The 12,853-nt window shown below is 39.5% G+C and overlaps 2 protein-coding genes across 3 annotated transcripts; one reads left to right on the top strand and one right to left on the bottom strand.

Moving 5' to 3' along the window:
• Positions 1-166: 166 nt before the first annotated feature.
• On the bottom strand, positions 167-7,348 carry LOC136433328 (coatomer subunit delta-like). The gene is made up of 11 exons (XM_066425414.1): positions 7,232-7,348; positions 6,648-6,687; positions 6,204-6,427; positions 5,861-6,040; positions 5,289-5,494; positions 4,913-5,077; positions 4,501-4,666; positions 4,114-4,261; positions 3,746-3,854; positions 1,960-2,164; positions 167-1,547 (listed from the first exon to the last, which is right to left on the bottom strand). The coding sequence occupies exons 1-11, from the start codon at positions 7,232-7,234 to the stop codon at positions 1,458-1,460; spliced, it is 1,536 nt and encodes a 511-aa protein (XP_066281511.1). The 5' UTR covers positions 7,235-7,348; the 3' UTR covers positions 167-1,457.
• Positions 7,349-7,579: 231 nt separating this feature from the next.
• LOC136433330 (UDP-N-acetylglucosamine--dolichyl-phosphate N-acetylglucosaminephosphotransferase-like) lies at positions 7,580-12,549 on the top strand. 2 transcript variants are annotated; one of them, XM_066425418.1, is made up of 9 exons: positions 7,580-7,841; positions 8,899-9,079; positions 9,333-9,462; positions 9,654-9,867; positions 10,040-10,186; positions 10,379-10,463; positions 10,705-10,893; positions 11,228-11,471; positions 11,811-12,549. In XM_066425418.1, the coding sequence occupies exons 2-9, from the start codon at positions 8,937-8,939 to the stop codon at positions 11,874-11,876; spliced, it is 1,218 nt and encodes a 405-aa protein (XP_066281515.1). In that variant the 5' UTR covers positions 7,580-7,841; positions 8,899-8,936; the 3' UTR covers positions 11,877-12,549. The 2 variants fall into 2 exon arrangements, with proteins under 2 accessions (XP_066281515.1, XP_066281514.1); XM_066425417.1 differs by having other exon boundaries at positions 7,581-7,841; positions 8,921-9,079.
• Positions 12,550-12,853: the final 304 nt, after the last annotated feature.

The following is a 12,853-nucleotide window of genomic DNA, read 5'->3' as shown; positions in this document are numbered from 1 at the left end:
TAACTGACTGATAGAGCAGGGGTGAGAATGTAATGTGCATATACTTGCTATAATTATAACTACATGTACTGTTGTACATATATGTGGAACATAAAACCTTGCCATGGAGACTGTCAACTGATAGCTGTGAGATGTAATTATAATATACCAAAGTAAACAGTAAAACTTCATTCTTCCAAATACACTTTTAATTCATACTTAATACTATCGTAGCTATAGCAATATACAATGTAGATACAGAAATATTAGATTTGGGGTCTTATAACATCTTGACATAATTATACCAGGATGTGCATAATGATCTGACAGTTACGACTGTTTACTACCTTGGGCTACATGTATGTACTAAGCATGGAGGTGTTTTGTCCCACTATAACATAAGTGCATCTAAAAGCAATCTATAATCCCATTCATAAGGCCCCAGCTTATCCAATATTTGTCTCTTCAAAGTTCTTAGGATGAAAAAAATGTTAGTTTTGAAAGTGAAAAACTGGTCCTCCTGACACAGTTTAATAATACAGTGTATCTTATTGCCACTTTTAACATCATTTGTGAGAGTTTGAGCCGTAACTGTCAGAATGTAACATGAACAACGCATTAACACTATATTCACATTTAGGACTTTTGATTTTTATTCATACTTCTAAGATTTGTTTTATCTCACAAATTCTCTCAAATCTTTTGACCCATTTTATCATGCTGTAGGTAAGTGGCAAGTACCACTGTCAGTAATTCTACCTGTAAAACAGTGAGAACAGAAACCAGTTTCAGTTGAAATAAATTAAGAACATGGTATTAAGTCAATATTGAATCAAGAACTTAAACTAGCATGAGCTAGAAGGGTAGATTCGTAGTATGCTAATGTAGCACAAGTGTTGGTATCAGTGTTGTAAAGACATTTAAACTACCAGAAAGTTATCATCATCCTGTTGCGGTAATGCCCATATCTGATAGTCTTACACTCTGAAGCTCCACTGACAGCATGTACATGTACCTTGGACAGTCATTTCATTCTGCATTAGTCTGATACATCATCCCCCGGGATGGATGGAAGGATGCCTACTACTAGTCTGATGGAATGCATTGTCAACATTATTCCTTTGCACAATGTAAAAAGAGACCTTTTCGCACTGATGTGAGTGATCATGTGACAGCTACACATGGAAATATACATTTGCACTACCCTGCTGGAGACAATGATACAAATACTGACTTCAACAAATAGAAACAACGGAAAGAGTTCTTCAGTTTGACTACATAATTGTACTCTTACCATACCATGTTCTTGATGTGACATGTTCTTTCATTTACCCCCTCCCCATCTTCTTGCCCTGTTATTGTTTCCCTTACAACTTTGAAACATTTACAATCAGGCCGAAAGTACATTATTGTTCTAACCAATGCCTCTGATGGATGATTTTTCCCCCTGTTGTGTCCCATCCACCTGTTCTTCCATGTTAAAGTATCTCGTACTTCTCCACAAGCAATGCTGTATCTGATGAGTACTTGACTGGCTGGCCGCCATCCACCATCCTTATTCCACTCACCTGTGGGCAATGGTAAAGTGTTAACTCCAAACAAAGCAGGGCTCGAAATTCATTATTGCGAATAAGTGCACTGGTGAACCTAACCTAAAAATTTAGGTGCACAGAAATATTTTTGGGTGCACAACATAAGATAAAGTAGAATATCAGCATAACGTATTTACAATCCTACTGCCTCTCAATCCAAAATTCTATTGCTAACTTCTTTTTAAGAAATACATCAAAGTAAAACAAAGGTAATTTTTTCTGATACTTAGATTTCAAGAATAGCCCTGCAAAGTGTTCTCCACAGTGCCACGTATAAAATATTGCAAAGGCACAGAATTTCAGTATAACAAAGGTGAGAATGGTGCTTCAGAAAAACAAATGGGTACAACAAATAGGAGAGTATTATAAAATATTAAATAAAACCTACCATGACATCACAGTAAGACTTGGTGGATAGAAATGAGACGGAGACTGGGAAGAAGTCGTCAGAGTGGCCGTGACAGCTGAACTCCAGGCTGCCTGACTTGTTGGAGGCATCGATGACTGGTAGCCTCCACTCCAGCATGCCTCTCCTGCTGTCCACATGGTACTCTCCATCCAGGTCACCCACAACAGGCGCTCCAACTCCAGACCTGGTAAGGATAGACAACATAAGATTCCAGGCAACAAGAATATAGCAATATCTCTGTCCAGTGAGAAGGGTTGACCACATTCTTTTCTTTCTGTGGGTGCTAAGCAAAAACCACAGGTACAAAACAAATATAACAAGATTGGCAACATAAAAAGATGTTGCCATGGCGACGGTGGTCTCTGTTAACGTTTTCGTTTTTAGCCCACATGCAAATAAGGACCTCGCAGAAATCATATCAGTCGATCACCTTCTTTACCAAAATAACACAAGTTGTCCAATGTATGAAAATCTTATTTTCACAAAAAAAGATATCGTACCATTTCCTCATAATTATGTAAATGAGGCCCTCTATGCAAGATGTGTCTAATAGTGGCCACATTTACTTAACTTCCAAATGGTGCAAAAATGAAATCCCCATCATTTACCACCAGGGATTTATAGTATTTTGTCATCAATTATGCAAATTAAGTATCAATTTGCATAATTGATATCTATCGATATTTATCTCTTTCTCAGTTACATATGTCATGTGTTTGAGATTCCTATAATAGAATGCAGCTGATTTATTAACTGTCCTCATTAACTATGCAAATCAGATATTGATTTGCATAATTGGCATATGATTATGTAAATCATCACTCAAGCTATCTACACACCAAAAATTACGATGATCTGTCATCTCCTTCTTGCGTTATCCTCTTTCAAAGTTTGAGTCAAAATCAGCTCCTGCAGTTCCAAAAAAAGCCGCTAGGGGGTCCAAATCTACAGGACATATTTTTCTAACAAAGAGCTATCCACCACTTACAAATCATGACTATAGCATGTTCAGAAGACGAGATTTGAAAATTGAAAGTTCCCCTGCAGTACCATAGAAAGTCGCCAGGGGGCCGGGCCCAAAATCCAATCATTACAAGGTCTCTTACAGACCTACCCACCTACAAAATATGAAGACAATACATCCAGGCATTCTTGACTTATCGTCTCATGGACTTTCACATTCCTGTACAATTCCTAGAATTCTTGCAATCTGCACACAATATAGTAAAAATTTGGCTCGCCCCTGAGGCTCGGGCTTGACTAGGGGTGGATACTGGTTCACTGGACCTGATTGGGACCTATATAACATCCAAGAACCGAGTCCAAAAAACCTGAAAGCCAAAAACCTGAAAGCCAAAAACCTGAGTCCAAAAAAACCTGAACAAAGTACAAATATATTTTTCTATTTTGTTTGATGAAAAGTGTTTTGAGTCTCCTTATGAGAAGAAAAGGCATATACAATGTAAAATAAATACAACATTCAAATATAAACTACTGGTTTGCCTTAAAAGTCTTCTTACCAAGAAACTATTACAGTCATGCATGTCAGTCTTAATTCGCTATGCTTAATGCTGGTTTAATAAAACAAAACAGGTCAACTAGACAGGATCAGGTCCAGGTCCGGACCTGAACCCAAATCTCTGGACCTAAACCTGGACTTGGACCTTATTAAGCTGAACCGGTATCCACCCCTAGGCTTGACTGAATATGTATTTGAAAAGAATGGAGTGGGAAACAATGTATGTATCAGCACAGTACTACTTACGGCAAAGGAATGGTGATGACGACATCATTCAGTTCCAGCTGCTCCTGTTCCAACTCATACTCCACATTAACATCACATCCATCCGCACTCTCAGTGGGCCAGCAGTTAACTGCAACAAACCAGATGCATCTTGTTACTTGAAATGTTGGTAATGTGTACCACAAACATTTAACACTTTTGGTTTACAATCATTTCTCAAATCAGCCATGCAATTAGATCTATAGGATTAGAATACCAAAACCAAGTTTAGTTTTGGATCAACCTGCAAATCTGTACCTCTTACTTTATTTTTTTGAAAAGCCCTAAACTTTCAACATTAGATGTCTATTTCATAAGAGATCAGGAGTTAATACTGTTGTTGTACTGACTTGACAATGGCATGAGGGACTCGTCGTTGGACTGCAGCCTCCATCTCATCACCCCGATGTCACTGTTGATGGGGAATGGTTTGTTGGGATTCTTCAGGCCAATCTCTGACTTCGACTGGAACAGCTTCTTATCCACATTGGGATGTGTCTACATAAAAGAAACATACCAATCAGCGTCATATTATAAATTGTTTCTTTGTCGTCTTTCATGTACAATGAGGAAAATTATAAACAAACCTGTTACAAATGTCTTTTTCTTGTTCCACAGTTGCTACAACATTTTTTGGGAGAAAATTGACGCCAGTGAAAGACACATTTTGGTGACAATTTGTTCCACACTGTGTCTCATATCATGGATGTTTTCAGAGACAGACGAGGGCACCCCACCTGTATTTGTGCTCCTCTGGCTTCCTGGTTTTCTACAGCGATGATGATCTTGCCATACTGTTCATCAGATATGCGAAGGGAGATCATCCCGTGGATCTCCATGTTGTCCAGGCCACCATCTCGTCTAGCTGTCAGAGTCACCTTCTCTTCAATACGCAGATGGACACTGTAGCAAAGCATTGTAGTTATGTTACACATTCAGAAATGTACCATAACACATTTCACATACATTAATTCATTCCCCTAACTTGATGAAGGGTAACTTCATATGTATCTATCAATGCAATTCTTTTTACCCACCAAAGATTGGTTTAAACTTTAAGCATACAATTACTTTTATAAGCAAATCCACCAACAACAAAGACTTTTATTTGCTCTACATATGTAAAAATGACTCCTCTCCTGTACTTACCTTTCTGTGTGAATAGCAGGAGTGGCTATCTTAGCGGCCTGAGCTGACTGCCTAGATGACTTAGTGCTGGACACCTCCTGGCCCTCTGATACAAGCTTGTCCACAAAGTGGTCCACGTCCTTACCCTTACTACCCAGCTTCATGGCTCGGCCTGATGGGCTGGGTCTGGTGGAGTTGAGCAAACAAAATACGTTTTAACACAATCCATGTTCACAGTCCCCTCTTGTCCATATACATCACAAAACAACAAGCATATACACTAAAAGCTGTCCTTACAGATAAATGTGTGGTACGAGTTTGCCTTACTCCATATTGTAAATAGGAAATACAGTGTATAAAATATTCACAAACTGAAAGAAAAAGAGGTCCAACTGACTTGGGTGCTGTGTATGTAGGTTTAGATGGCTCAGGCTTGTAGTCATCAGCCATGACAGGAACAGATTCTCCTGAGGAGCGAGAACCACCTCCAAATCCCCCACCAAACCCTGGAGTCTTCTTCCCGGTCCTCTCGGCTTCTCGTCGGGCAGCTTGCAGCTCCTTGGCTTTCTTCTTCATCTCCTGGATGGCTTCGCGCTCTTGAGACTAGGGCCAAACAAGCAAGTGTTTTGCAATAAATGAAAAATTTCACTGCTTGACACATTGCTAAATCAATAAACAAGCTAGTGAAAATATGACCACTTGACATAATGAAATATTCATATTGGTACTTCCAGGTAAGCCTGAAGTAAAAGAAGTAACGAAAACATAGACACAAACATACAAGTAAGCTTGTATATTAATACACAATGGTACTTCCAAATTGGAAAACCGCAGGACTAAATATCCAGTGATGTTCTCGCATGTTGATTAAATGCATAATATTGACACTTGTGAATACAAAGAAAATACATCATCATTATTGGCACTTTTAAGTTTTCGATAACCGTGGTCAAGTTATGCTTTCTGTACCTCTCTGACAGCCTTGAACACCTTCTCCTCATGGGAGTCCATCTCTGTGAAGGTTCTAATCTGGGCCAGGTTCACATTCTCTCGGTAACCAAGGGCAACTATCTCATCAAAGGCAAAGATAAGAGGGAAGGACTGGTCCACTATTTCTGACTCCTCCATCACTTTACAGTACTCAGGAATCTGGAACAGAAGTACTGAAGGTCAACAATGGGCTGAAGCAGTCTTACAGACATCATGCCAACAATGAGTTTACAGAGCTACAGTTAGAGTTCTGTATTATTCAACCTTGATGACAACTCTGATCTACATTTATGAACCACATAGCTGGATGTACAATACTGACCACCCTTGAGAAGAGCCTGAGGGTCTCCAGATCCTCCAGGATGTTGCTGTTCTTGGTGGTGATGAGAAGCATGTACAGCTTCTCTAACGGCTGGTAGACGTAACGCACACTCTCCGTCTCCACAAACGTGTGCTGCTTGCCCGTGTTCATCAGCTTGGGAAATGCAGCCAGCAAACCCTCGATACGGGATCGCGTCATCTCAACAAACTGCCGGGAAATTATGGCTGACAAAGGAAGAGAAGAAGATTGATTTTCACACATTGGGTACAATATACAATGCTACATCATTATTGTGTATAAGGAAGACTGGAGGAACTAACAATTACAACTTTACACTTCTGGTATTGTTATGGTAAAATGTATGAACAGTATTACATTTTCCGTCTTCAAGCAACTATGAAAGTTCATCAGCATTCCATTATTTTCAATCTATTGTCTTCTTACCTTTCCCGGACTTGGTGCAAACTGCAGCGGCCAAGAGGACCTACAAGAAAGATAACACTATAATTCAGGAACGAGATGGTGTAACGTTTAACATATCCTGGATCTTTATGTCCTAAATTATGGCACCCTCTCATAGCCTTTGTAAATCGTTCAAGTCTGAAAGTAATGCACATAACATATGATAAGTGCAACATTACAGCAATCAGGACGTAAAATTATATCATACCGGTATCCGAAAAATAAAATTCATGAAACATTATTCACAGGTTGCATGATAGAATCTAGAATTTTGATACAAAGCTTAATGATTGCGAGTGAACTAGCTCAAAGATCTAAGTCTAGAAGTATCCTGGGGATGACAGCAACACTTCAGATGACGACAGAACGTAAGATATGCGCCTGATCTTTAGATATGATGCGAATAATATCATGAATGTATGAAACGTTGGCAAGAGCGTGACCACAACTTGAGCTGTAGCTTGACAAAAAAGGCAGAAGCGTTGATTTAGTTTTCGACTGACAACATACCCATTAACGCTGCCTCATGAAAATGCAGAAAATGTACTGAAAGAATCGGTACTTACCATGGTGATAACGACGTCGTAGCGCGAGAGAAGAAGCCGACTTGAGACTGACTTTCGTGCACACACCACTCACCTCCCCTAAGATGGCGACGGCCACGTACTCTAGTCTGACACGGCAAACCGCAGCACACAGGCCAAAAACACACTTACGCCATCCACTGAAACAGCGGATTCTCCATAAAAAGACTGATTAAATGCATTTTTCAATACATCCTTTAAAATTACACATTTCTATTATAAGAATTTTTAGTCATCATCACTATTCTTGTATTAAATTGATATACTTGTGGCGTACTAAATTGTGTCAGGGGTCAACAGCCTGTTAACTAATGCGGAAGAATATTTTTACGGTTTCCTGGGTCAAAGGTTGGTCCATCAGCTGGTCAGGAAATCGCAGTGCAGCGTTACCTTAGCCAGTGCACGAAACTTTGCATCAAAGTTTCATCATTCAGGAGGATTTAAAGACACGTAATTAAAACGAGACTGTGTCAGTAGAGCCAGGATCAACCGACTCGACCGAAACTAGCTGGCAGCAGTGTAGGAGCGCGCGTGTGTGTGATCGATCGAGGTGGTCTCAACTTCATCATAATTTCATGTCAGTCTGCGCCTGGTAAGCTCACATTTACTTAGTATAATCACGACTCTGCATGTGCAATCACTTTCCGACCGAAGTAGATACCTGCATCAGCTTATCAAATACATCTATCTCTCAAAATCATGCGTTAACAGACGTTTCCAAAAGGCGAAAAAGAACCCAGACTCTGATATAACGTTAGTCTGAAACTTAAGTTTATGACCTCTGGCGTCGTATAAATGTTGCACGTTGACCTTAATGCATTACCTAGATACAAATTCACTTTCTTGTTGTTCAGGTTCAGGCCAACAAATTGGCCCTATGTGATGCTTGACTTTTATTTTAGGTATGGTACTTTTGAAGCTGGGTACCATGCCTGTCAGTTGTTTGTAGACTAATAGTGATAAATAAATAAAAATCTGGTACTGTTCTGCACACTGCCCAGAAAGAGTCAGAACTTATGTGTGCCATATGATAGACCTATTGACACTGTGAGAGAACCAGAAAGTAAGTTGATGTATCATTTTTACAATATTTCACCATCCACAGAGCCTTCAACCTACCATATTTGACGAAGAAAAATCAGGCAAATGAAGGAGGTTAAAACCTCCCCGGGCAAACCAAATGTGTTTTAGTATAGGCTTGTTCACACTTCCGAGTATGCATGTGCAGCAACAGGAATTGTGGGTAATGTATGTCAAAGGTGAAGGTCCCGGAGACAGCAAAACACGTCGAGCCGAGAACCGTTCACAAGTCAGGGGCCTCCACCTTTGACATATCACTTACAACTCCTGTTGCCGCGCATGCATACTCGGAAGTGTGAAGGAGCTTATCATTTTATTCTCCATACCAAGCAGAATTGAATGGTCACTATTTTATCGCTGGGAGGCAGGCAATGAAATCACAGCCCCCCTCCCCCCCTTGACTGAATCCTCTGCTTGGAGAATGTTATCATATCATATCAAGAGTTATATACCTAATACCTTTAAAATTCAATAAATCACACCATTCCTAGATCCTTGCTAAGTTAGTGATACCCTTGGCTTGTGCAGTACTAGAATCATCTGCATTATTTTTTGTGTCCTTACAACAGAGTATGAATGTTTGTACTCCAGAGACCACATAGAGACAATGCACTACCCTCTGGTCATCAACACCTGCCTGTCCGCCCTGGGCATGCTGGTCACGCTCAAAGTCATCCCCGGGTTTGGAGAAGTCTTCATGAAGGCTGGCTTCAAGGGGAGAGATCTCAACAAGGTTGTTCAAAAGGAGATGTAAGTACATGCTAACAATCATTCAACTAATATTGTGCCTTCTACAACTTGTACAAGCTAACTTGTACAAGCTAACTTGTACAAGTTAACTGTTCTGGATAACTCAAGTGAACACTACTTGTTTGGATGAAACTCAAAATGTGTATTTCTTTGTTTTTGGTACGGTACCCCATACTAGTATATACCTGGTGCTATTATACTCTCTTGGTCAACTTTATATAATGTTACTTGATTTTGGTATTCTATTTTCCAGCCCAGAGTCAGCAGGGATGATAAGTGGTGCCATGTTCCTGATCATCATGTTCCTGTTCATCCCCTTCCCGTTCCTGGAGTACTGGGTGTCAGTCAAGCCACAAACGAGCCATGAATTCCCACATGCAGATGTATGTATGATCTTATCCTTGAATGGTAATAGTGAAATGCTAATAAGTCAGTCTGTGCTCGCAGGTTGATCTGTCTGTTTAAATCCATTATTGATGTATGAGTAGACTATAGACCCAATATCAGTTTAGCCAAGGAGGTTTTATATCTATATAAAACCTCCTTGGTTTAGCTGAAGTATTGTGTCCCCCAGTTTGTAGAGTTCCTGGGTGCACTCCTGTCCATCTCCTGTATGATCTTCCTGGGGTTTGTGGATGATGCTCTGGCCCTGAAGTGGCGACACAAGCTGTGGCTGCCTACCATTGCCTCCCTGCCCCTCCTCATGGTCTACTTCACTACATTTGACCTGACAACCATCATCGTTCCAAAGCCATTCAGGCCCATCTTAGGATTGTCGATAGATCTGGGTAAGACACTTTCCAGTCTCTACTTGTCACATATATTTAAATGAATAATAAATATGTGTAGCTGTTGTGCAATGTGTGTGAGTGTATATACAGTATGAAATGCTATGAACATTAATGTAATATCTTACACATCAAAGTAAGGTATAACAGGGTTGTTATACTCCCCTGGCAGGCCTGCTGTACTATGTCTACATGGGCATGTTGGCTGTGTTCTGCACCAATGCCATAAATATCCTGGCTGGTATCAACGGTGTGGAGACTGGCCAGTCATTGATCATTGGGCTGTCAATCACCATTTTCAATCTACTGGAACTCTCAGGTACATTATTCTCCTAACTGTACATCCATCTTTAAATTCTATAGACTTTCAGCAGAAGTCAGCTGGAAGAAAGGAAATAATCATACAATTTATATGCAATGCATGTCTTGTAGCAATTACTTAACATTCAATTGAGACCAAGTCTTTTGCTCACAAATACCCTGTTAACTCTTTTGTATTTTTTTTATACAGGTGACTTCAGTGAAGACCACATCTTTTCCCTGTACTTCATGATTCCTTTTTGTGCTGTCTCCTTTGCACTTTTATACTACAACTGGTATGTACCTCATCCTTATGGTTTTAAAAACCATAGCCCATAACTTAACTGTCAGGAATGGCAAAAATCAGTAAAGAGGTATGAAGATGACTGAAAACACACAAAATCTGCATGCACTGATGTAACTATAAAGAAAAGGGATTTTGATGAGCTCAATTTATCACTGTTTTCAGAACTTCATTCCACCAAGAGAACTTCAAGTGTAACAATTGTCATGATATTGCATCTTTATCCTTGACAGGTATCCATCCCAGGTGTTTGTTGGAGACACTTTTTGCTACTTTGCGGGGATGACATTTGCTGTGGTGGGCATCTTGTCTCACTTCAGCAAGACCATGCTTCTCTTCTTCATCCCTCAGATCCTCAACTTCCTCTACTCGTGTCCGCAGCTCTTCAGACTGGTCCCCTGTCCTCGGCACAGGCTCCCACGGTACAAAAGCTTTTAATCTGAAATACCAGTACCTCAAATTTGCATGTTTCGTCTTTTTTTTATCACAAACAAACAGCTTTAGGGAAAGACAAAAGACATTGAGAAAGGCGTGTTTTAGATTATTTCTTTTAATCATAAATGGGCATGACAATATGGTATTCTGTGGCAACAAGCTACCAACAAGACAAAACAAAAGGAAACATGTATTTAGTAGTAATATCTCATGCATGGAATTTTTCCCCTACATTTATTCTCCCCCAAACAGTTATACATGTAATGTTACATGTATTTCTCATATTCAACATATCAACATGTTTCTATCCCCCTTACCCAGATTTGATGCCAAGACAGGGAAGCTTGGAATGAGCTACTCCAGATTTAAAACCTCTGAGCTGAACAGCATCGGTGCACTGATCCTTCAGGTGTGCAGCATCTTCCACATAGCAGATGTCAGATCAGGGGTTGGAGAGGACAAGCAGTACACAGAATGCAACAACTTAACCCTCATCAACTTCGTGCTGAAGGTCCTTGGGCCGACTCATGAGAGGACACTAACCATCTACCTCCTCACTATCCAGGTGGGCAAATATCTGCAGCTTTCAGTCGTAAAACACTAACCTATATTCTTTCACATCTTTTAGATTGTCACTTTTTGATGAAAAGTGCTCAGCTAGCACCTTCTTAGAAGTTGAACGCGAGTCATGAGACTGCTCCACGTTGAACTTGACTATACTGTGACCTTCTTAGGCTGTTACATACATAAATGCAACATTCTGTAACTGTTCTTGTTTGATATGAATGTGAGTCATGAGACTGCTCCATGTGGAACTTGACTATACTGTGACCTTCTGAGGCTGCAGTTGTTACATACATAAATGCAACAGATTGTGACTGTTTTTGTTCCATATTGTTTCCAGGTACTTGGCAGTATGGCAGCTTTCTTCATCAGATACCAGCTGGCCAAGATCTTCTACGATGTATAAGATCATTACTTCTGTCTGTCATCTTTAAGAAACGTCAGTTTACCATACTGACTCAGCAATAATAGAAAATATACTCTAATACTGCTCCCATTATTCCAAGTAAAAATGGTGGAAATGTTGAAATATTTGTTGTGGGGACACAGGTACCTCCTTCGGTACTTCCTCTACATAATCATAGCAAATGAGAATGCTAACATAAATCATGTCAATAATATGCTTAACAGCAACTGTATGAATCATGAAAGACAATTATGTTGCTTAGTTAGACGGAGCTGTGAATTTTTGTACTAAAACTGATGACATCCTGTCAGTAATTTTGCATACTAGTACATATACTAGGTTTCCTTCCTCCTTGTCTCCAGAGCCTGTCCATTGTAATAGACTTTGTCTAATTAACCAATTAACTGTATGCTATGCTACAGAGAAACCAACAAGACAAAATGTATGAAAATGTTAAAATGTAATATATGCAAACATATGCAGTATTATAAATGAGGGCGCATGTCTCTGATTGTGTTACAATTTCCAGTGACCCTTACGAAGAAGTATGGTTTGTACTATCTAAAACAGAAATGGTATATGACATTATAATTTGAGGTTTAACTGTTTTGTAATCTTTTTGCTACATTTTCTTTTCAATTTTCTTTCTGTGATTAAAGCAGAGAAATTTCAATTTGTTGTAACTCTTTGTCGTAGTACTTTTATGTATGTTACTGTGGAAATGACACAAGAATAATTATATATGTACTTGATCGTGATAAGAACTTATCCCTATCAAAGGATACTATAAATTGGTTGGGATTTTTGTCAGAGTTCTGAGTCAATGATTTCAGCATATCAAAATAGCTTTCACAAGCAACACAACTATTAGCACAGCATTTCACCTGGATCTTCTAGTTGTACAAGGCTTGTTGTCCAAAGGACAATTTGTTCATATCATCTTAGGATGTGGTGTTACAAAAACAATTACATAGTAT

This window comes from Branchiostoma lanceolatum, chromosome 4, assembly GCF_035083965.1.
Source record: "Branchiostoma lanceolatum isolate klBraLanc5 chromosome 4, klBraLanc5.hap2, whole genome shotgun sequence".
Classification (NCBI taxonomy): Eukaryota; Metazoa; Chordata; class Leptocardii; order Amphioxiformes; family Branchiostomatidae; genus Branchiostoma; species Branchiostoma lanceolatum.
This window is presented reverse-complemented; position numbering and strand designations above follow the sequence as displayed.